This window comes from Paramormyrops kingsleyae, chromosome 1 (assembly GCF_048594095.1).
Source record: "Paramormyrops kingsleyae isolate MSU_618 chromosome 1, PKINGS_0.4, whole genome shotgun sequence".
Taxonomy (NCBI): Eukaryota; Metazoa; Chordata; class Actinopteri; order Osteoglossiformes; family Mormyridae; genus Paramormyrops; species Paramormyrops kingsleyae.
In genome coordinates this window covers 19,832,137-19,857,320 of record NC_132797.1, presented here as the reverse complement: position 1 = coordinate 19,857,320, position 25,184 = coordinate 19,832,137, and the positions used below count along the sequence as shown (strand labels likewise).

The following is a 25,184-nucleotide window of genomic DNA, read 5'->3' as shown; positions in this document are numbered from 1 at the left end:
CGACGTATCCGAATCTCAGGATGATCAGTCCATACACGATCAGAATCAATCCACACCTCAATCACCTCATATGTATGACAGTAACAGGACAATGATTAATTCTAGGCACCGTAGTTGTCCAGAAATTCGTCCTAATACAATGTCCGAATGCCAGAAAGAGACGTGTGATTCATTACTCCACAGAACACGTTTCCACTGCTCCAGAGTCCAGTGGTGGCATGCTTTACACCACTCCATCCAACGCTTGGCATTGTGCTTAGTGATGTGAGGCTTGCATTCAGCTGCTTGGCCATAGAAACCCATTCCATGAACTCCCAGCTCACAGTTTTGTGCTGGGGTTAATGCCAGAGGAAGTTTGGAACTCTGCTGTTATTGAGTCAGCAGAGCTTTGGCGACTTTTACGCACCATACACCTAAGCCCTCGACGTCTGCCTTTTCATGGCTTAGTTTCTGTTGTTCCTAAATGCTTCCACTTTGCAATAACACCACTTATAATCGACTGTGGAATATCTAGCAGGGAAGAAATTTCACAAACTGACTTTGCAAAGGTAGCATCCTATGACAGTACCAGGCTTAAATGCACTGTGCATGAATGGGTCGATTCTTTCACAAATATTTGTAAACCTGACTGCACGGCTGGGTGCTTGATTTTATACACCTGTGGCAATGGGTCTGAATGAAACCCCTGAATCCAGTGGTTAAGAGGTATGTCCCAATACTTTCATCCATATAGTTTATCACAGGACATCACAAAGGGAGCTTTAGTGTACAGACGTGCCCAAGCTGAAGCCCAGGGACCTCTGCTAAAAAAAAAGCCTCAACCAATATTTTAAAATAATATTTTAAACCTGGAGTTGCCACCCATCCCGGATATAGCGGCTCATCCTGCCTCATCCAGGCAGTCCCCAGGTTAAGAATGAGTTCTGTTCCTCTGTCTATAAGTCAAATTTGTAGGTAAGTCGGAAAAATAATAAATACGTAGTGATAATGAAAGCAAGACTACGGTTCTACACCTCGAGCTGACAAAGCACTGCAGCTGCACGATGTTTTCATGAGCATCACAAAGTAGTGTGTGCGTTCGTTATTAAGAACCATTGTATTTCACCTGAAAGTATAGAAACTCCACACACACAAGGAGAGTATGCAAACTCCACACACACACACACAAAGGGGAACATGCAAACTCCACACACGCATGCACACGCACACGCACACACACACACACACACACACACACAAGAACATGCAAACTCCACACTCGTATCCAAAGCAGGAGTCAAAGCCACAAGCCAGGAACTGCGAGGCCACACAGTTACCTGCTGAACCACCATGCTTCCTCTGCACATACAACCATACAGTTCAGAAAACAAAATTAGCATTAAACATAGAAGTGTCACGCCCAGCTCCGTACGATCCTCGTGTGTGCCACGCCCACCTCGTTACCTCGTGTTTATGCCTGATTGTTCTCCCCTGTTGCTCATTAAACTCAGCTTGTCTTGTGTATTTAGTCCACGTCTCGGTTAGTTTCCCCCAGATCTGTCATCGTCGATACCTTATGTGAGTACCAGTCCTGTCTGTTTGACCTTAATAAACCCCGTTCTTCCATCAGCCTGGCTGCTCTCGCCTCCCTTGCCTGCTCGCCGCTCGCACAGTGTGACAAGAAGCATCTTCTAAAATCATTTTATGTAAATGCGACCCCAACATTATATCACAGTGTATTCCACATTTTCAGTTTCTGTTTGCTTACATTTCCATTCAAAAACTGTATTTATTTAACCTTTCTAAAGGATATCTGATAAAAATTCAATGTGTGCAGAGGAGATACTGTGGTATTTTCAGATTAGGATATCTTTCTACTTTTCTGTAAATCCCTCACTGTGTTCTATGCTTTCACTTGCCTCATTACAGTAAATGTACTAATAAGGCTATACTGTACAGTATATTGAGTAAAAGAGCTGTCATTTCACAAGGTCCTGACAGTTATTATGCAGCAAGTCAAATGAGAAAAATACAGAAAATTGAAAATATGTTCTGGTACGATATGTACTCCTTTGATCACAGGTACAAATTTATTCTGTAAGAATCAAGACATGTTTGTAAACACTGTTACTCAAGGTCATGTTCATAAACTTAATACATTTAAATGAACATAATTGAAGTAATTTCACGAAACAGGGACAGGTTGGAACAACCCTCTGAAATTAAACATATGTTTGTGGGCATGATTTACACAGTAATATTTCACAAAGAGGAGAAATTGGAGAAAAGTGACCTACATTGTTATCTTTGGGTACGCAATTATGAACTGAAAGACTGATAGATAAATCACACCATTTTTATTAACCTATTGCAGAAGAGGGCAGTTCCATCAAAGGATCAGCTTGCAGTGAACAGAAGGTTAAAATCTAATAATGCTGAAAACAATCCTATTAATGCACATTTATTGGTACAAAGAACACATGCAATCGATTGCTGAGCAGTGTGCAAGCTAGAGGCGATCAGCTTCATCATCAGGCATTGTACTAAGCAGACATAGAAATACCCACCAAATTAATAAAAAGAGCTAAATATCCCTGGCTGACTGGTTCCAGGAGGATTCTGCTGGTCTCAGGTCTCTGAACTAGTTGCACAGAGTGTACCTTACTCCCTAAAAAGCAACTTCAACAATTATCAATATAGGACAAAAATTTGAACATTTTCAGAGCAGAAGAAGCAGGAATCATCCTGGCAGCTCTTTGGTGACCTTTTTGTGTTTGTGTCAGTGTTGAGGGGGGTGAGGGGTGTCCTGGGACCCCCTATAAGAACGGAAATGTGAATCTGTGGAGAGGGGGCTTTAAAATGACCATATTACAAAATTCATTGGCACCCCAACCTCCCAAGACCTCCAACATTAGTTAGTATATCCATATATTTTAATGTCAGGCACCTGATCAAGGTGTGTTATTCACAGGAGTGTCTTACTGTTAGGTTAACTGCCTTAATAGGGAAATAGGGGTCTAACCATCTGGAAAGATATTGCCCCCATCTGAAAAGGAATGCTTCACTGCAGGATGCTGGTGGGTACTCTGAATGGTGCTGCATTCTTCTGCATGCACCATGCTCTAGCAGACAGAACCCAAGCCAGTATAATGTGAAAGAGTGCTTCATATGGGAAAACATGCAGTGGGTCTGCAGGTATCTTTGGGGGTTTACCTCACAAAAGTGAAATGTTATGTGCAGATAATTAATTTCAATTATATTTTATCATAAATCAGAAAACATTTATTGTCCTGGAGGAAATTGTTTGTGAGACTGCACATTAGACAACTACACAAGAAAAATATAGACAGTACACAGTACCACATACAACAATCTCTGAATAAAAATGAGTAACTTTGTCATATATAGATGATGAATAAATAGGCGGATGTTCAAGTACGATACAAAGGTAATATATAAATAGATATTGATTAAAAATAGGTATCATTGTACATATTATCGCACATCCTGATTGATTTGCCTATTATACAATCTAATGTCTATCTGAAGGAATGATTTCCTCAGGCGTTCTCTGGTGCATTGTATGCTGATCAGTCTGTCACTGAAAGTTCTCTCAATATGGGAGACACAGTGGCTCAGTCGATGGTACAGCTGGCTCACACTTTTAGAAGTTTAGGGAACTGTGTGTGTTAAGTAAGTCCATTCTGAATGACACACAGATTCCCATCCTGAAGTTCCTATATTGTGGGTTGTTCCCCACCTTGCCGCCGTATCCTCTGGAATAGGCAATGGACCCCCTGTGACCCTGAATAGGACAAGCGGTTTCAGAAAATGGATGGAATCCCTATATTGCCCCTAGTGTATGACTGTTGGAATGGTATCCCATTCAGAGCCTTGCCACCTATGTTACCTGAAACCAGATTCAGTATAACACCCCCCTCCCCATCATTTAGGAAAATGAGTGGATGCATTTTGAGAATAACCACCTAAAATCCTGTCTATTTAAGTTCGGTGTTGCCATTTATTTTCAGATTAAAGCGTTTTACACAGATATCTTCGAAAGAGCTATTCAGTTAGTGTCGAAATGCATTATTAACCGGCATGCTTTGCGGCCAGGTGTCCGTCAAAGAAGGTCGTCGTGTGATTGGCTATTGTTCGGGAGGCGTTTCCGTTCAGTACCCGGTGTATGCGGGGGGAAGCCGCTTTCTCCCACCGTGGGGAGTGACAGCCCAACCGGAAGAGTGTTACGTTCACCGCCGCCGTCATTACTGTTATGTAATTCTGAATTATTAGTTAAAAGTTATTTTATACAGATAATAGAAGGGCAGCTTCGGTCGAGGATATATAGACAGATATATATATCAGCTATCGACGGTGGGTAGACAGGAGCAGCGCTGCGTCCCCTGGAGCTGTATGGCAGGAGCGCCAGTAACGGGTAATTTAACGTGTATAAAGTACATTTTGACTTGAATGACGTCCTGGTAACACCAAAGAGCCCAGTTTCACGCCTGTTCTTTATTAATAAGTGTCCGGGCAGCGTGCTAACTGATCGGTAGCGCCTCGGCTAACAGGCTAAATCTGTAGCAGGGGTATTTATTTTCGGGAAAGTTGACAAAAGTGCATACTATAAATAACGTAATCAAGTTGAAAGTGGTTTGGGGTTTCGGGGAATGGTTTGGCTCTCTTCAGGAGGTAAAACTCTCTAAGAGGTTGAACTTGCTTCTTCCACAGAAGATCCTGTGCAGGTCTTATAGTTGGTGTTAAGTAGCATACGGCACATTCAAATACTGTTTGTTTACATTAATAAAATACTTAAACTAAATGCTATGTGATTATATTCTTGTTATAAATGACCTGTTACATAAGAAATAGGCGTGAGCAGTAGGTAAAGTGCTTTTAAACATTAACACAAGGTACTTAATTTATTAAAAGAAAAAAACAAAATGTATCCTTTTTGTCCATAAAAAGTTATGTCTTCTGTTTAATACGGTGCTTTGTTTGGGAGCTTAAAAACGTGTTTGTGCAAACGTCTTTTCTGTTTAAGTCTATAGCTGGATAATTTTTAAAAATGATTTCTTAAATGTTAGAAGCACTGGAGTTGAATCCGGAGTCAGCAGAGTTTGTTCCACGGGAAAGGCACAGCCATAACCAGCCAAGAAGAGGCAGACCCAGGCCTGACCGTGGCCGTACCTGGAGTGGCCAGCAAGCTGCTTCCTATCCACAGCGCAGTAATGGGCTAAACGGCCCAGAGAGGGAGCCACCCTTCCATATTAGGGAAGACGGAAGAAGGGGGAGAGGTGGAGTGGAGAGGGCAGGAGCCTCACGCCGGCACAATCCCCAGGGCCAGCGGTGGACCAGAAGTGACGCGTGCGCGCAGGTAGAGGCTGCCAGAGCACCCACGGGAGACATCCGCAAGGAGACGCCTCCAGCCCACAGACCTCACATAGACGGGCCCAGCTGGCGGAGAAGTGAGGGGCGGGAAATCGGAGAGGAGCCCGGAGAGACTCATGTCAGGAGACCCAGGAGGTTCAGCCAGGAGCCCAGCAGTGAGAGTGATGCAAGGAAGGCCCATCGCAGTGGGAGCCAGGAGGAGCGTGCCGGCAAGGATCAAGCAGACCGCCCTGCATCTAGAGAACCGACTGGCCAGGTGGATAGTGGCGTGCCAGACAGGAAGGGGTGTGGCAATGGAAACAGGAAGGCCCACTTTGATCAGAGGAGAAGGGGCACAGCTCCCAGGCACTGGCAAAGAGGGGGTAAGGATTTCCCCCAAGATCGTGACAGGGACAGGCATAGCCCACCCACATGTGAGATGCCAGATTCTGGCGGGGGGGGCTACCTGAGCCGGAGGGGCAGCCGGGGCCAAGGCAGAAGAACTCCCCAAGGGGATAGAGGGCAAAACAGTGAGAGGAGGTCAAACAAGCTGGACCAGCGACCAAGGCGGGGGAAGCAAGTGGACGTTTCCAAGAGCAAGGAAACACACACAGGTGAGTGGTGCTCTCTGGGGCTTTCCTGGGTGGACTATTTCGGGCCGTTTGTGGGCCTTCACTCAAGTGCCTAACAGATGTGGCTACTCTACCAAGCACAGGATTCAAACACACAACCTTCTGATTACAGACTCTGGGGCCTAACGCACCAAACCACCCCAGTAACGTCAGAGCACTGTGATGTAACTGAAGTAATCAGTCATTAGTGAGTCTGACCTGTTGCTGTTCCCACAACAAAGTTTCAGCTCTCTCTCCGGCTTCTCGCTCGCTCAGGGTGTCTCATCGAGCAACTGTCGGAGGAGAAGTACGAGTGCATGGTGTGCTGTGAGGTGATCCGCATCATGGCGCCTGTCTGGAGCTGCCTGAGCTGCTTCCATGTCTTCCACCTCAGCTGCATCAAAAAGTGGGCCCGCTCACCAGCCTCACAGGCAGACGGTACCCAGCCCCTCCCACCGGACCCTCAGTGGCACTCTGAGCATGGATAGGGGGTCGGCATGCAGGATTACTGATTATCTAGTCGTTTGTCATGTGCCGGGAGTGATTGGAGATTTCACAGTTCAATCTCATAGTTTTGTTATGATGTTAAGTTCCTTTGATCATCATTTAAGGCTATATAGCTTTTGGGAAACATGTCCCATCGTTTTTGCCAGCCCTACCTTGTAAAGCCAGGGTAGAAGAGTCCAGCAAGCTTACTGATTGATGTCAACAAAGGATCAGTTTTGTAGGTCCTGTCCCACTAAGTAGTTTTGACATCTTTTACCTTTTAATGGTTTATAAGGTTGACTTTGCTGACCGTTGCTGATTTTCGGTGGCGTCTTTTTGCAGATGGAAATGGAGGTTGGAGATGCCCGGCCTGCCAGAACGTCGAGGCTCGGGTCCCTAACTCCTACGTGTGCTTTTGTGGTATGTTTTCACTTCTCTTCCTAAAGTAGATTCCTGTTTGGATCCTGACTGTATCTCATGTTTACCTCAGGCAGTAGAGTTAGCTTCTGTGCTACCCACTAATTTTCTGGTGGAAACTTAGAATGACAACGTGATTCATCTAGTACTGTAATTGTCCTTCAGAAGTCAGCATTCTCCTTTCTCCAAACACCTTTGTGGAAGTACAAAGTTCTGTAGATGTTCATAAAAATGTCTAGTTTTAAGCAGCCTAAGGGGTGAAATTCTGTGTTTAAGAGTATTAAATGCAATGTAGTGTGGATAACGTTCTGTTAGAAGTGATGTTTGTGAAGTATTACATCCTTTCTGGATGGCATCATTCATACTCCTGTCTCTCATGCTGTGGACAGGGAAGGTGACAAACCCAGAATGGCAGCATGGTGAGATTCCGCACAGCTGTGGCGAGATGTGCGGCAAGAAGAGGAGCGGCGTGGACTGCAACCACCCGTGCAACATGTGAGCAGCCACAAATAGCTGCAGCATCTGTGTGCCGGCGCCCCCTGTGGGCAGAGCTGAAATTACTGCAATGTCCATAGTGACTGAATCTGCAGGAGCCTGGGGATGTCTGTGCACCCTTCTTATATGTGTTATACTAAGAGGAAGTTGCCTTAAGAGGGCGCCATTGTGGCCCAGTGAGTAGTACTGTATTGTTGGTGGTTCAAATCTCGCCTCCTGTCCTGACCAGCATAAGTAGGTAAGACTGCAATAAAGTAATGTCAGGATTTATTTTTGACCTGGTAGCTCTGGACAGTGTCTCATTTTGAGGTGCTCTGTGCCCTGTGTTTGGAGGGGTGGTGTATGTATAAAGGCTTTAAACCAAACACCTCCGTGGAAATGCAACGCCACCCTGGTGATATTAACGCTCTGTGTATCCCTGCTCGTCCCCAGCCTGTGTCACCCGGGGCCCTGCCCGTCGTGTCCCGCCTTCGTCACCAAAGCCTGCGTCTGTGGGAGGACCAGGTGAGGAGCCTCTCTGGGAGGATCTGAAAAGCCAAAATCCAGATGAAGGGAACCTTTATTATGTAACAGACATGTGCCATGGTGACACACACCCCCCCCCCCTCCTCTATCGCCCCCTTCCAGTCAGCCTGTGCGCTGCGGTCAGGCTTCAGCCATCTGCTGTGAGCAGGTGTGTGGGGCCCAGCTGAACTGCGGGCAGCACAACTGTACTCAGGTGTGCCACAGCGGGGGCTGCCAGCCGTGTCAGCACCGCGCCAAGCAAGGTGAGGTGGGGGGCTGGCAGGGGTCTTTTGCTTCCAGTAGGGGTCTATGTCCTATACGGGTGTTTGTAGGTATCGTTAGAAGGAAGTTCAAAATAGACATTGCAGTATACATAGTAATAGAGAATGGGTGATGATCCATCCATCCATCTTCGAAGCACTAATCCTGGTCAGGGTTATGGGGGCCTGGACCCTATCCCAGGCAGCACAGGGCACAAGGCCTGGGTACATCCTGGATGGGATGCCAGTCCATCACAGAGGACATATATGCACACAATCACACATTACGAGTGGTTTAGAGATTCCAGTTAGTCTAACTGCATGTCCAGAGGGAAGTGGAGTATCCCGAGAGAGCCCACGCTACACACACAAACTCCACACACAGAGCAGGTAGGATTTGATAAAGATGAATGTTGTTTAATCACAAACCAAGCTTATTTAGTTGAACAGTTGGCAATGTTCCTGCGGGGAATTCCTCATTTCTCCTTGTTGATTTCTCCTGCTCTCTGCTTCTGGACACTGCAGTCTGCTACTGCGGAGGCCTTTCTCAGGATGTCCTGTGTGGAACCAACCGGGACGGCTTTGACGGCTTTGGCCACTTTTCCTGTCAGAAGCCGTGCAGCAAGTAAGAGCCTAATCACCTGCTTTTTAGTGATGGTAGTTTGTCATGTGACTTCCTGTTAGGCCACTTCAGTGTTGGTGCTGTCAATCTGCCCTTCAAGCTTAGAGACAACTGTGGTCGAGTTTACTGTACTCACTGCCCCATACCGAGGTCGGCTTTGCTGTACTCACTGCCCGATCCCGAGGTCGGCTTTGCTGTACTCACTGCCCGATCCCGAGGTCGGCTTTGCTGTATTCACTGCCCGATACCGAGGTCGGCTTTGCTGTACTCACTGCCCCGTACCGAGGTCGGCTTTGCTGTATTCACTGCCCGATACCGAGGTCGGCTTTGCTGTATTCACTGCCCGATACCGAGGTCGGCTTTGCTGCATTCACTGCCCCGTACCGAGGTCGGCTTTGCTGCATTCACTGCCCCGTACCGAGGTCGGCTTTGCTGTATTCACTGCCCCGTACCGAGGTCGGCTTTGCTGCATTCACTGCCCGATACCGAGGTCGGCTTTGCTGTATTCACTGCCCGATACCGAGGTCGGCTTTGCTGTACTCACTGCCCCGTACCGAGGTCGGCTTTGCTGTACTCACTGCCCCGTACCGAGGTCGGCTTTGCTGTACTCACTGCCCCGTACCGAGGTCGGCTTTGCTGTACTCACTGCCTGATACTGAGGTCTGGTTCACCACATTTCGTCTCTCACCCCCAGATTACTGGACTGTGGGAACCATCAGTGTCAGCAGCCCTGCCACCCTGGGCCCTGCTCGTCTTGCCCCCTGCTTCCCCGCTCGGTGCGCACCTGCCCCTGTGGCCAGACGGCTCTGTCCAAGCTCCTGGAGTTGGGCTACGCCGAGCGCCAGAGCTGCACCGATCCCATCCCTTCCTGTGGCAAGACCTGTGGCAGGCCCCTACCTTGTGGGTCAGACGGTGAGCCAATCGCAAGCTGAGGGGGTGGTGCTTGTTCTGAGTGACTGCTTGGTTAGCTTGTCATTGTATTTGTAAATGTTATTGGGGGTGTAGCTGACAACCCCTATCTGTGTATGTGTCTATGACTCACGGAGAGCAAGATAGGAATTCCCCACCTGAATGAATAAAGTATGACTACTATTCTCTCCTCAGATGTCGTGCACATGTGTGAGAGCTTGTGTCACGAAGGCAGCTGTGGACCCTGCTCCCTCATGTCCACCATCAGGTGCCGATGTGGCTTCAGGACTAAGGTGAGCTGGCGATGCCGGCAGAGTGCAGAGAAGCGGGGCGGCCCTCATTCTGCAGGTCACGGTTTGGTTGCCAGTCTGTATGCAGTCTGAGTACCTCTGTAGTGAAAATGCTTTATTTTGTTTTTTAGGAAGTTCCCTGTCTGACGATCCAGAGTGAAGGTGAGTGTTCAGCGTCTGATGCCTTTAGCTGAACTGAGGGTGTCACAGAGATTCAGGATGGGGGGGGGGTTCTGCTCTCTGTTCAGTAAATGGCCCTGAGGTCTAAGGGAGTCTCTTCTGCCGTGTTAATGTTGTGTCCAGGATCATATGCAGGTACCAAAGGGGCACTGGCCCCAGCTGAGAGCTGATTGGTCCCTGGAGCGCTCCCTCTACATCACTTACTGATTCAAAACATGTCATTGGCTAATGATAAGGTCGGCCGCTGTGAATAATAGCCCCTCTTATGCCCCCCACCTTAAAAACATCTTCGAACCTCCCCTGATTGGGTCCAGCATAACTCTTGATACAGTGTTTCCCCTTGGTTTACAGCTTGGGGAGGGGAGGGGCGGCAGACAGACACCGACAGGATTAATGGTGTTTATGTGTTTCTTTTAATGACAGCAGTCAATATAACAACTGAACTAAACATCAGAACATTTCTTTTTATGACAATTATCCACAAAGTGTGCAGCGTTTGTCACTGCAGTGTATCTTTCTGGGCTTCTGGAAGAACATTTCCAGAGCCTTGATATGGGAAGTCAGAAACGTCTGGCCCATTTACTGAGATCCGCATGCAGGCTGCAAGATGGTCTCCTTGCAGCCTATTGTGGATGTTTGTCTTGACCTGCAAATACATTAACTATTAGGCTTTAAAAGTGATAGCTGATAGCTTAAAATAGTGATAGTTTAAAGCAGAAAATCCCATTGTGAGACGTATTTATTACCCTGTTCATGGTTGAGTCCGAGTCCCTCTCACAGTTTACACTGCTGACCGGGTGGTTGGCGCCACATATTTTCCGACACGCGTTCTCTGTCCGCTGGTGGGAGTGTGCTCACCTGTGTGTGCACGCACGTGTCTGTGCACGCGCATCAGGGCGGAACAGAATACAGAGAGCAGAGGAGAATTGTAAACTTGCGACCGTGTAGAGACAAAAATGACAGGCTGTTGTGTAAATAAGGTAAATAACATAAGACTATTTAGTTTGTTTAATAAAAGACCTGTTTTATAGGAAAGGTAACCTTAAATGACTTCTGTTGTGATCTGGTGCTATATAGAAATAAAATAAAATTAACCTTCAAGGGGGGGGCGTGAGGTGCCATTGGGGGGGCAGGGCGCCCCCCTAATATAATTGTAGGGGAAACACTGCTTGATATATTTTTAATTTTTTTCTTACAACTTTGTTTTTAAACTCCGCCTCTCCGCTCCAACCCCATCTTTTTTATTTCTTCACTTTTCTCCTGTCTGGCAGCTTTAGCAGAATCATGGTCTGAATGCACTGCTGAATGCACTGCTGAATGCACTGCTGAATGCACTGCTGTGCTTTACCCTGAGGGGCTCTATAAACTCTATATAGTCCCCTCATGTCGATCGATTTCTTTTTACTTTATTTATTACATTTTTAGCACATGTAAAATATTGCAGTGACTGAGCTGGCTGAAGAGGGGGGACAGATTAGGAGGGGGAAGAAAAAGAAAGGAACAAAAAGAAAAGGAGTAAGTGAGAAAGATAAGCCAACAACGATAGGAGTAAAGTACAAAGCGTATAATCTCCAATTGCTGCATCTGTAAAGGAGAGGGAAGGAGAAAAAAGGCAAAAGATCAACAGCATCTGAAAGAAGTGATAAACACATAAACACAAACAAAAATAAAGAATAAAGTAAGACTTGCTTGGAGGGGTATGTACATGCGTGCTCAGCTGTGTAGGTGAGATGTGCGGCCTTGTGTGCGTGTGTTTGTAACCCCATCTGACCTCCCTGGCAGGCGAGCTCACGTTCACCTGCGACCGACGCTGTAGTAAGAAGCGTGCCTGCGGCCGGCACAAGTGCCCAGAAGTATGCTGTGTGGTAAGCGGCAGGGGAGGGGGGTGGCGGAGTGGCGCCGGGGGCCGTCAGCGTGTGCCAATCGGGTCGTTTGGCCTAATCACAGCTTTGTCACCCTGCCCCAGGACCACGAGCACCGCTGCACATTTATCTGTGGCTACAAGCTGAACTGCGGCCTGCATCGCTGCCAGGAGCCCTGTCACCGCAGCAACTGCCAGCCATGCTGGCAGACAGGTGAGTCTCGGCGTGAAGCCGTGTGGCATCCGTGTGGCATCCGTGTGGTGTGGCGCATGCCGATCTGACGGACCTTTCTCAGGCTTCGACGAGCTAACCTGCCACTGTGGGGAGACGGTCATGTACCCGCCCATCCCCTGTGGCACCAAGCCTCCCGAATGCAAGAACTCATGTGCCAGGATGCATGAGTGCGAGCACCCAGGTGGGAGCCAGCGCCCCCTTGTGGCCCACATGCAGTCTTCCATCTAATCATGCTGTTTATTGGTGTTTGTAAGTGGAGATGCTGTACTGGGTTATTAACTGGGTTATTGCTGTCTTCTGTCCTCTAGTGCTTCATAACTGTCACAACGAGGAGAAGTGTCCCCCCTGTACCTACCTCACTAAGAAGTGGTGCATGGGAAACCATGAGGTGAGCTGGGGAGGCTGTTCCCTCTCAGATCTCTGATCAGCGTGCCTTAGTAAGGCCTGGTTCATGCTGACTGCGGATGTGTCACAGTGCACGCCGCACTCCCACACCCTTCGCATTCCTGAATACCATGCGTTGTTGGTATTAATATCGCATGTCGTCCAGTCCTATAATATACTATAGCCATTTTTGTAATGCAGCACTAAATACCCGCCTTGTGTTGTGTGGAGTTTGCTGTTCTCGCATTGCCATTGTGGGATTTCACTGATGAATTATGATTAAAACACATCTCTTCTATCCATGTTGGAATAACTTTGAATTCAGCTAAGCTGTGACTTTGTATATTACAAAAATGATTCTTGTTCTCTAATTTTGACTGTATATAATCCCGTGGTGAGGAATTGTATACATGCTGGTATTTCCAGACTTCCACACAATCTTTGGTCTTATCTCCTTTCTTTCTGCTGCTGTTCAGTGATCAGTGACCAATCAGGATGGATTTGTGTCACAAAACCGATCCTGTTGAGCCTGTGTGGTGGTCAGAGCGGCTCCTGTTGGTGTTAATGAGGGGGGGTGACTCTCCTGCTCTCTCCCCCCTTTCCTTCCAGCAAAGGAGTAACATCCCCTGCCACATCTCAGACATCTCCTGCGGCCTGCCCTGCGGCAAGGCCCTTCCGTGCGGCACGCATCACTGCCAGCGGCTGTGTCACCGCGGCGAGTGCCTGGCCGAGGCCGGCTGCCGGCAGCCCTGCCCGGCGCTCCGGCCAGACTGCGGGCACCCCTGTGGCGCCCCCTGCCACACGGGCTCCCCCTGCCCGAGGATCGGCTGCAGTGCTGAGGTATGCGGCCCAGAAACCACTCGGCTCCTCGGCGACGGTGTGACGTGCTGTTTGTATGGAGCGCTGCCACCGGCCTGCAGGGAACAGCCTGTTATTAATGTTAATGAGTGACTGACTGTTTCCCTGAGCCCGGTGTGTGTGGAGTTTGTTAGTTCTGTCTATGCTGTGTAGCTCAGTGGGTTAGGAGGCTGTGCCTGTGATTAGAAGGTCGCTGGTTCAAAACCCAGAGCCTGTAGAGTGAGTGAGGCTTAGTGTGTTTCTAGCATGTACTACTTCCTCTAAATTGCCCTTTCTGTGTCCCTGTGACCCTGCCCACTGTATACAGTTATGGAGGATATGTGGATGATAAGCTGTTTTCATTCACAGTTAGATGCCTTACTGCAGGGGTGTCAAACTCCAGTCCTGGGGGGCTGGAGCCCTGTGTAGCTTAGTTCTTTCCCTGTTCCACCACAAATGATTCAGCTCAACAGCTGTGTGGTTATTAGCACGAGTTGAATCGGGTGTGTTAAATGAGGGGAAACCCAAAAATGTGCAGGGCTCCGGCCCCCCAGGACTGGAGTCTGACACCCGTGCCTTACAGGATATATTGAGCTTTCTGTAATGTCTGTGTTGTGCCTCTAGGTGGTGCTGTATTGCGACTGTGGCCGCAGGAAGGAGATGGTCATCTGCGTCGATGCCTCCAGCTCCTACCAGAGGTCAGTATTGCAGCGTTGAACTGACAGTACTGTCAGCAGGTTTAACGTGGGTTAGTAAAACATCGATTCCGGTCTTATTGGGCTGCAGTGTTTCCCTTGCTTGTTTACAGCAGGGCCTGCATTAAGGGTTGCAAGGCTGCTTTTTTATTTTTTCTCAAATTGTTTTAATTTTTTCAAAATCCGTTTTTTTGGATTTATTTTGATCTGTTTTCTTTTACAAATACAGACTAACAATTAAAAATGCTTTTTAATTTACTAAAAATGTAACAGCTGGTCAGTTAAAATAAAATTGAAGCTTATGAAGCAGGTCGGACACCATTTTGTCTTATTAATGATTAGCAGTTTGAGTAGTGGTCGGGTTGAATAAAAGCATCATTGGATCCTACACCACATTGGGGAGACAAAAGGCTAAAAGGGCCGATTTGGGGGGGCATTCTTAAAAACATCAGACCCCCTGGGAAGTGCCCTGAGTTCCTGCGGTGGAAATGAGCCTTATGGTTACTAGGCAACATCCTTACACTCATTTGGCCAGATTTGGCTATGGCGGAGTCCTTCTACACTGCCCGGCCAAAAAAAAAGTTGCCATTTGAATTTGTCGTTGGACCGCCTTTAGCTTTGATTATGGCGCCCATTTGTCATGGCATTGTTTCCACAGGCTTATGCAACATCTCACCCTTTATTTTAATCCATATTTGCATTAATTTCTCACCGAGATCCTGTATTGACAAGTGAGTTGACCCCCTCCGTAAAGCCTCCTTCAGCACATCCCAAAGACCTTCTATGAGGTTAAGGTCACAGCTCTTTGGTGATCAAGTCACGCGTGAAAATGATTCCTCATGCCCCCTGAACCAATCTTTGACAATTCGAACCCAGTGAATCTTGGCATTCTTGTCCTGGAATATGCCCATGCCAACAGGGAAGAAAAAATCCATTGATGATAGATGGAGGAGTAACCTGGCCATTTAGTAGATTCAGGTACTCAGCTGACTTTATTACTTCATAATGTTGCTGAGCTGTAATAATGATCCAGTCATTGACTCTTAAGTATTTGCTGATATAAATTCAAATGGCGACTCTTTTTTTGGCTGAGTAGTGCATTAAAACGTCTTCGGCAGTGCCTGCTGCGGGGGTATTTTACACATGTGAAAAAAGTCATAGGTTTAAAATGTCAGCACAATTTCCACAAATACTGCGTGATTCCGCATGTATAAGTAAGTACCATTTCCATGCCTTGATTCTGTGATTCCATCTGTGTTTTCCGCTTCACGGAAATCATAGGGCCCTGAGTGGGGTGGGGTGGGGTGGGGTGGGGGGGGCGTGGCTCAGTGAGTAGCACACTTGCCTCAGACCTCCGGGGTTCAAATCCCACCTCTGCTCTATGTGCTTGGAGCTGGCATCTTCTCCTGCACATCTGCACATGATGGATGGGAGAGAGCAGCATCTGTAGCTGCCTCTGAGACACGGTCTGACACGCGTGCATTAGGAGTGTAGCGGTTCACCTGTTCCTACCGAAAATTTCTGATACGGGTCTTTTTGATTCAGTGCACATATGTACCAAACAAATGCAGCAAATGCGGAACATTTGCGTGTTTGTTTCCCCCGTGCAACATTCGGAGGGGGGCGGTTGAATCCGCACCACTACGCATGCACGCGTACATCCTAATGTGAAGCTGGAAGCTGTTAATGTGAATACAAGTACGGCACAGGTATTTTTTTAATGCTCCACGATAATGGATATTTATTTTGTTATGCTTTGTATTTTTGAGACAATATTTGTGTTACACAGTTCTAATATGAAGCTGAAAGCTGCTAATGTGAATACAGTACAGATCAGGTACAGTTCATTTTCTAAATATGCACTTCATTGATTTATTTGGTTGAGAATTTTTATTTTGATTTACTTTTAAGTAAATTTTATATTTTTATTGGTAGATTGCAGCAGTATTGACAGAGACTTTTAGACAGTCATATTTTGTTCAGTATTTTTTAAAAAAAGAAGAGCAATTTGTTTTGTTTCTTTTACCCCCATGGTACCAAAAACCGAATCGTGTCTTAACCAACCTAGGTATATACCAAACCATGATTTTTGTGTACCGTTGCACCCTAACGTAGATTGGTTGCAGTGGACAGGTCAAAACAACAGTGGATATAACAAACATGGATATGCCCACATAGTCACTCTGTTTGGCTGCCTTTCTGCCTGTGTATGTGCCCTGTGATGGACCCGCATCCCATTCATGATGTACCGCTGCATCGTGCCCTTCATTCCCGGGGATTGGGGCCAGTCCCCCCCCCGCAACCCCGCTCTGCATAGGAGTTTGGAAGATGGATGTTCATTGTTATTCAGATTAGCAAAGTTCGAGTACACAGTGAATGTACAGGTGTGTAGCGTAGGTGATGAACACCTTCTTAGGCCTGATTGATGGGTGTCACCCAGCAGGACTGCAGCCATCGTCATGGCGAGCAGACTGTCCGACATGCAGCTCGGTGACACTGTGGACATCGGACAGCTCATCACCAAGAAGGAGGTGAAGCAGGCTCGGTGAGTGTGTGTCATCGCTGACGGTGTCCTCACCCTGGTATCAACGTTTTCATATTAAGAAATGCACAGAAAATATTACAGAAGCATGTCAGGTGTGTATGCTTGTATGTGTATTGTATATGTTGTTTGCACTATTGCATATGATTAGCAGCACTCCATATCACATATAATCAACTTTTCACCATTCCATGAGCAGTGACATTAAAGATCCTTTTTTATTCTGTTCCATTCTGAATGTAATATACTGTCAGAAAATGTTTGCTTGCCTTTCAAGTTACATTTAATGGAAGTACACCTGATACATTCATTGAAAGCTCATCATATGTGATGTGGGGGTGGTTCTGGAAAATAAACCTCACTGTCATGTTGGGGCCCCTTTAAGACTCTCGGTACCATGTGACTAAAATGTCACATATGAGCCATTCAAACACGATTTACTTCACAGTAAATTCATTTGCATGCGAAGCCCTGGTTGGCTGGGTTATGAAGGCAGCAGGCTTACGACAGCTACAGGGTGTTGCAATCGAAAAGCCTGTAAACCTGCTTCACGTCCTTGTTTACCCACCCAGATGGAAACATAAAGCACTGTTACCTTTAAGATGTATTAGAACATTTGTATTAGGTACATTTCAGACTTTAGGCTGCGGCTGTTTGTTCTAAAGTATAGTGACCCTTAATATTTTGCTGTTTAATTGGTCTGTAAGCCATTTCCACACATGAGTCAGTGGTTTGTATCTGTAGGCCTGAAAAATGTTTCTGTATCTTGTGACATTTTGTGTGTGTCTGCATGGGCTCAGGTTACAGTGTGACAAGGACTGTGCTGCTCTGGAGAGAAACAGGTGAGCCAGCTGCCCTTCAGTATGTGCTATGATGATGACTGTATTGTTTTCTTTACAATTTGAAGTTAGATGTCAAAGATCCTTTGATGTGTCCCAGTGCTTATATTACACAGCATAATCGTACTGTAATCATGTATTTCTGCATGTATGGCAATTGGCACAGTTCTGTGTTATATGCCCCTGTCTCCTGCAAGGCGATTGGCTGAGGCCCTGCAGATCGACCAATCAGCAGATCCTTTCAACATCCGGTCCAGCTCCAAATACAGTGACAGCCTCAAGGATGATGCCAGGTTTTCACCTCCTAATTATCTTTTCTGTGTTCAAAACATTCAGATGTTTTAGTTGCTTTTGGACTGAAATTCCTGAGCAGCTTTGTTATCCACTGTGAGCCAAATGTCACTTTATTGAAAGACTTTTCTCAATACCTGGAAAATGCATTATTGGAGATAGCAGTGTTGCCTCACACCACTGGGACCAGGGTTCGAGTCTCTTTCAATGCTCCATGTGTGTGGAATCTTCATGTTCTCATGTCGTCATTGGGTTTCCTCCAGGTACTCCAGTTTCCCCCCACATTCGAAAAACACACTGAGGTTAACTGGCGTTACCAAATTTTGTGTGTGTGTGTGTGTGTGTGTGTGTGTGTGTGTGTGTGTGTGTGTGTGTGTGTGTGTGTGTGTGTGTGTGTGTGTGTGTGTGTGTGTGTGGGGGTGGGGTGTGGGTGGTGTGGGTGGTGTGGGGGGGTGGTGTGGGTGGTTGGTTGGAAACCTGAAAACCTGGCAGCTGATAGTCTGCAGAGGTCAGGGAGTCATTGCCTGCATTCCAGGTATGTTGGTCACTAAACCTTAATTTAAAGTGCTGTGGGGAAGAGCTTCAGAAATCATGGTAATATATATCAAAACTGGAGAAACTCCACCAGCAAAGAGGCACAGTGGTCACAAGCTGAAGCTCACCTACAGAGATGGATGGATGGACAGATAGATGTATAAACCTCTTAGAAGCACAACAAAAACTGTTCATCGTGACCTTTGCAGAGCTGGAATTTATGACAGGGCTGCTGTTCAGAAATGACTTGTATCCAAACCCAGTGCACAAACATGCATTTTCTAGTATAAGAGGAACAAAACACAGACCCCTGAGCAATAGAATAAAAATGATTCCATTTGGAGAAAGCCAAGGCCTGGCTCTCAGTAGGTCCTTCATGCTGAGAGGTGATTCCCATGTTTTTGCTTACCCCTGTATATGACTATATATGAATACACAGGATTATTTCATTCAAAAGGGTGACTAGATGCAGCTCTGTCCTTTAACCCCAAGTGTGATGTCTTATTTTTGCAATACAGAAAAGATTTGAAGTTCGTAAGTGAGGTTGAAGAGGAGATGAAGAACTTAGTGGAACTTGTGAACAAGGTGAGAAATGCAAACCTGGCAGAAGCCGCCTTGCTGGAGGATCTAACACCAGGATGCCACCCCACCCCCCCCCCCGACTCTGTGTGCTGCTTTGGATTTGGATTTGGAACTCCAGTTCTGGACTAACCCTGTCCCCCGATGCAGGGTAAACAGTCAAAGAGAAGCCACTGCTTCCCCCCCATGAACCGAGATCATCGCAGGATCATCCACGAGCTGGCTGAGGCCTACAACATCGAATGTAATAGCTATGACAGCGAGCCCAAGCGCAACGTGGTCATGACGGCCATCAGGTGAGCCGGCGCCCCCTGCTGAGCAGACAGCCTCAATGGTAGGAGCTAATGGGGTGGGATGCTGTTTATGGTGACCTAATGGCCCAAACATAAACTGTGCTAATAGGTACATGTGTTATGTGCTCTTCCCTCCTTTTTTGCTTATTTTGTGATGAAAGCCTGAAATGCTGTGATGGAAGGCTCTGATTTTCTATTACAATGTTGATATGCTGGACTGTTGGATGACCTCGCTGAGATGGGAATTTGCAGTTCTCCTGTTGCATGATGGTTCTCCAGTCACTAAAGTTAATGTTTCCAGAGGGAAGTCGGTCTGCCCCAACTCCACCCTGACAGCCCTGATCGAGAGAGAGATGGCCGCCCGAGCTCCACCGCCCATCGCCCACGTCAGGCAGCAGAGCATCAGGTATGTAACCCTAATGAAGGCCTCGCGCTGGTATTGGGGTACCGACTGTGTATCCCAACCGAATACCTCACGCTCATACCGACCGTGTATCCCAACCGAATACCTCACGCTCATACCGACTGTGTATCCCGACAGAATACCTCACGCTCATACCGACTGTGTATCCCGACAGAATACTTCACGCTCATACCGACTGTGTATCCCGACAGAATACCTCACGCTCATACCGACTGTGTATGCCGACAGAATACCTCACGCTCATACCGACTGTGTATCCCGACCGAATACCTCACGCTCATACCGACTGTGTATCCCGACCGAATACCTCACGCTCATACCGACTGTGTATCCCGACAGAATACCTCACGCTCATACCGACTGTGTATGCCGACAGAATACCTCACGCTCATACCGACTGTGTATCCCGACCGAATACCTCACGCTCATACCGACTGTGTATCCCGACCGAATACCTCGCGCTCATACTGACTGTGTATCCCGACCGAATACCTCGCGCTCACACCGACCGCGTATCCTAACCAAATGCCTTGACTGCGAACCACATGTTCACAAGTTGCTCTTTGCAGGAGCAGCAACCAGAGTTCAGCCAGCGTAGAGCCTGCAATTGACTACTTTGATGTCCAAGACTGAAAGAAGGTCTCCACGAGGGACACTCATCAAAATGTATCAATTCAAAAATACAAATAAAGCTCAGAATTTGCACCCTTTTTTTGAGATGTTTTTTGCTTTAAACATTAAGTGATTATGAGACAGACTGCTGTATGCTGCAAGCTGAGGGAGCCGTTTGGTTTTCCTAACAAAGGCCAATAGATCCAAAAAAAAACTGGAAAGTGCTTTTTTTCTCTCTCCCTACTGTGATCCTTTGCCCATGGTGGAAAGGCAGGCAGGGAGCACCCTTGGTGTCGTTCCATCACAGGGTACATGGGTCCACACACACAAACTATAACATCACTAAGGACCATTATAAGACACCAGATCACCTGCAGGGCATGTCTTTGACCTACATCTAGAAACCTGCATGCAGGACACTCAGCTGGAGACAGGAATCCCCCACAGCCTGGGAGATTTATGGTGCGTTTGTTTTTCTCTCAGAACTCGGAAATTCCAAGATGAGTGAGGTCACGTCCAACAATCTCCCATTCGAGCTACCACATCTCAGAACAAACATGGCTGCCTCCATGAACACGCTGCTGTGTGTTGTTTTATATTTTAGCAGATTTGGAGTGAGATTATTTTTTCTGAGAGACAAACAAACAAGAAACACAAACTAGTCAAACCATATTAAAAGCTTTATAAAATATTTTAGTACATTGATAGCGATATTCTTTTTTTGAGAGGCAAACAAACTACAAACAAACCAAAGAAACAAGTCTGGTAAAAATCTGATATTGCATGCTAGGATATTGTTTACAGTCATGATAAACAATTCTCTAAATCCAACATGTGCAATTACATTTATAACTATTAATACATTTAACAAAATAAACATTCTTAAAGATTTATAAAATAGAATTACTGTTGAGTGTGTAAGCCGCCATGTTGAAATTACATCACAGGGAACACTCGGACAAGAAAATTCTGTCCGACATGAACGTAATAAAAGAAGCATGTTTCCGACGGGAAGTCACGTTTTTCGTGACGTTTTCTGAGTATTGTCATCTCAGGGAAATTTCATTTTAGTCAGTATTTATACCTCTACCGCATAAGTGGTTGAAAGACGGATGTATCTTTTATTTATTTGTTTATCCCATTATTTGCAAATGCACTCTAGGTTTGGTGGTGTTTTCCCCCCATTACTATGCACACATTTCATAGGAGAGGCATGTGAGTGGATCTCATTGCCCCCATTCCAAGGTGTACTGAGTTTGCAGAACCCGGCCTCTGTCTCCTCAGCTTGTATCCTACAAGGTCACATGGGTGGACTGTGTTGTTAATTTCATTCCAGTACCAACTGTGTGTATTAGGTTATGGCAAATAACCAAATGTCCCCCACAATGAAACAAAAACCTGTTATTTTGATGACGTAGATATTGCACTCAGCTGTTTGTCGTGCCTCTGGTCTCCCTTACTTTGGCTAATATATTGTTTACCCCCTCCCCCCATCCCTTCTGGGGTTTGCTGCCTAGAGACCCAAAAATCATGATATCCTACTGCCTTACTCCCCGTGATGCCCCTACTACCTCTGAGGTCTCTCCTGTCTGTCCTCCTACCTGGGACGTCTCTCCTGCCTGGATGCACCACCGCTCATCCTGCTATCGGAAGCAGTACCTTCTCTCCCGGCCCAGACATTAATGCCCATAATTCCAATGGACCTTCTGCATTTACACTCTGATTGTAACAAATTGTAGCGTATAAATCAGGACTGCACCATACAAATGAAATTCAGTTGAACTGAAAACTGAATTCACTCCCAAAGCCCTGGACACACAATTCAGCTCAACCAGGAAAATGGGTCTAATACAATAATTCTTCTAAAACAAAATAGTGTTTTCGATTTGATAGTGAAAAAAACATTTAAATTATGTCTTATTGTTACAACCCCAGGTCTAGGTCTGAGGCGAACTTGTTACTAGGTTTACCTGATGTTGCAAGGGTGAACAAACATACCCAAACAGCACCGTTTTTACATTTTATCATTGACAGGACTGTGCAAACATGCTGGATAAAGCGGCTAAGTGCAAGAATAAGGTGCATCTAGTACTGCTCCCAATGAAGGGGGGAAACGGGTGGCGCTAAAGAAAATAAATTATCAAAAATAGCCCTGCAACCTGAGGAAGGAAATGAAACGGAGTTAACCCCGTGACAATCGTATAAAAGAAGTACGAATTCTCTTGACAAGTATAACCGACAAAAGTACTCTAAAAACAGGTCCCTCCTAAAACAGCACTATAGAAACAAGAAACAGAGAGCAGCCCAGCAGACAACCAGCACGAGGACGCCCGGCAGGAAAATACTGACGCCATTGTTCTTCTCTGCATGCTCCCTTATAAAAGGGAAAACCCCGCCCACACATGACCTCATTGGGGAGGACAGGAATCAGGGCCGGTACTGCAGAGATAGGGGAGAAGAAACAAAACACACCACCACACACAGAGATACCCTTTGCACGTAACACTTATGTATTATATACAGTGGTACCTCAGAACTCGAACTTAATGCATTCAGAACTCGTGTTCGAATACTAAAAAGTTTGAGTTCTGATCGAATTTTCCCCATAAGAAATAATGGAAAACCAATTAATTGGTTCCCGGCCCCAAAAAATGACACCTAAATATGTTTTTTTTTTTTTTTTTTTACCATTTAAACACAAAATGAACAGGATAAAACAAGAAGAGCATATACTGTACTAAACACATCTAAGCACATTTATCAAAACAGTAATTTTTAAAGTAAGAAAATAAATGTATCCAAACAATGCGTAAAGTTAAAAAAATTAGCAGTCTACATTTTTCGCAAACACTGTGCCAACACTGTACGCTGTGTGTAACATTTTTTTGTTAACGGCTTCCAAAACGATAAAAAATGTATCCCAACACTGCGCCAACACTAGACTATGCCATGCGGTCCATTGTTTATTTTTATTATTACTCTATATTCGTTAATTTGTTCATAAATCGCAAACTTTAAGGTTGTAACATTGTACAACTATTGTGTAACTTTTTGGTGAGCAATGACTACCAAAATGATATACAGTGTATTACCTGATATTTTCAATAAAAAAAGCACTATCACCAACAAATGATGCTATCACAGCGAATGCGAGGCTGAGATTGAAGCGTTACCCTTTGTTTCTGCTGGGAGACATGCCGCGTGACTCATTTCCCCACGCGTACAAGTTATCTTAGGTCGGCGTTCACGGTTTGACTTCTGAGACTCAGATCGAGTTCTAGGTCATTTTTTTCCCCCGAACTGGTTGGTTCGACTTTTAAGAAATTTGAGTTCTAATGAGTTCGAGTACTGATCAGTACCACTGTATCTATATACAGTGGTGCCTGCGATTCACAAACACAATCCGTTCTAGGAATGTGGTCGTGAACCAATTAGTACACAAACCAAGGCAATTTTTCCCTTAAGAAAGCATTTAAATTCTATTAATTTGTTCACAAGCCTACCAAATAATAATTTTTGTTAATTAATTTTCTGGTATTTATAATAAAAACTGCTTTTTTCAGTCAAACATATTCCTACTTTACTATAACAACTGACCTGCCTCATGGCAATTTCAGCCCTTTACTAGCATGTCATACACACACTTCACGATGGTTTCCTAAAATTCTGGCACAATTAACAGATTTGGAACATTTTTGCTGTTTACAGGGCTGCCAACTTTGCTCAGCTAGCAGGAGTGTGATTTTCAATTCGAGACAGTCCTGCCCACACATGCACACTAGGGGTGCACGATTCAGAAAATCTCACAATTTGATTCGATTCCGATTCTTGGACTCACGATTAGATTCAAAATGGATTCACGATTCAATAAATAGATTAATTTGTTTCCAGAATTTTGTTATGAGTTACTCTTCCATTTGACTGTGGCATATCAACAAAGAAATCACACTGAATGAAATGCAGTTTACTGCTACTCAATCTCAACTTTGAGTAAGATTTATGGTAAAATGTCTTAATTGAAAAATAAAACTTTTACAAATATAAAATGCAAAATCCAAAACGCTGGACTTAATGCAATAAATAAAATTAAACAAGCTGCCACATTCAAAGTGCTTGAATTTAAATAAAAAAAATGCTGCTACATTTATCTGTGACTTTAACCTTCATCCCTTTTTTTTTGCCCTTTCTGTGTCCCTGTGACCCTGCCTACTGTATATAGTTAAGTCTCATATTTTGTTTTTGTTACTTATGGTGATGGTTAGGGCTGGGTAGGAGTTAAGGTCGTCATGTTGGGATTATAGTTTTCTCCATATAAATGAATGAACAGTCCCCACAAAGATATGAATACAAATTTGTGTGTGTGTGTGTGTATGTGTAGTATTTTCATATTCTGTGTTTATGTGGCAAATTCATGCAATTTAAAAAATGTTGTGGATTTTCTTTTTAAAATACCTGCATCACTCCCAATCTTTATATGTCTTTATTGCATGTTACCCGTATGAACTAATTACAATGGAATTAAAAACAGGTTTGGATGCCACACACAGCTGTAACATCCATGTAAAGCAACAACATCCTGGGATGAGAACCAGCACCCATGTCCGGGTAGGTATATGTGCAGGACAGGCAGGATTTGAATCCCTAACTCAAGTATAAAACTGCATATGAATTGTCTTTGAATGAATGGATGAGCATTACATTTAGACAGAGCTTTTCGATACCCAAAGTGCTTTATGAAGAGCCTTGCTTCATTTAGATGAATTTGTTAGCATGAATTTGGCTTGTAATCAAAAGTGGCTGGTAGAATATTGGTAAGTCAAACTTACTGTTATATTTCCACAAGAATAATTTTGCTGTATTTAAAAGCCAGTTCTTTAATTTACAGTATACCTGTAACTCTTCAAAATTGCATGATGACAACCATATCAAAAGAGT

General features: G+C 45.4%; 1 protein-coding gene across 2 annotated transcripts; it reads left to right on the top strand.

Moving 5' to 3' along the window:
• The first annotated feature begins 4,131 nt into the window (after positions 1-4,131).
• On the top strand, positions 4,132-20,347 carry nfx1 (nuclear transcription factor, X-box binding 1). 2 transcript variants are annotated; one of them, XM_072711457.1, is made up of 24 exons: positions 4,132-4,414; positions 5,067-5,963; positions 6,237-6,398; positions 6,789-6,866; positions 7,253-7,358; positions 7,791-7,862; positions 7,986-8,125; positions 8,648-8,747; positions 9,439-9,656; positions 9,849-9,946; positions 10,075-10,105; positions 11,906-11,988; positions 12,090-12,198; positions 12,281-12,400; positions 12,528-12,607; positions 13,213-13,443; positions 14,065-14,138; positions 16,579-16,680; positions 17,478-17,519; positions 17,714-17,809; positions 18,860-18,926; positions 19,071-19,216; positions 19,515-19,619; positions 20,207-20,347. In XM_072711457.1, exons 1-24 carry the CDS (start codon positions 4,393-4,395, stop codon positions 20,268-20,270), a joined length of 3,243 nt encoding a protein of 1,080 aa, XP_072567558.1. In that variant the 5' UTR covers positions 4,132-4,392; the 3' UTR covers positions 20,271-20,347. The 2 variants fall into 2 exon arrangements, with proteins under 2 accessions (XP_072567558.1, XP_072567555.1); XM_072711454.1 differs by having other exon boundaries at positions 16,576-16,680.
• The last annotated feature ends 4,837 nt before the right edge of the window (positions 20,348-25,184 follow it).

Excerpts from the sequence above, each read along its gene's own strand:
- nfx1 (XM_072711454.1), top strand. The coding sequence starts at position 4,393 with ATGGCAGGAGCGCCAGTAACGG. Across the intron at positions 7,863-7,985 it reads TGCGTCTGTGGGAGGACCAG|TCAGCCTGTGCGCTGCGGTC; the intron begins GTGAGGAGCCTC and ends GCCCCCTTCCAG. Across the intron at positions 12,608-13,212 it reads GGTGCATGGGAAACCATGAG|CAAAGGAGTAACATCCCCTG; the intron begins GTGAGCTGGGGA and ends CTTTCCTTCCAG.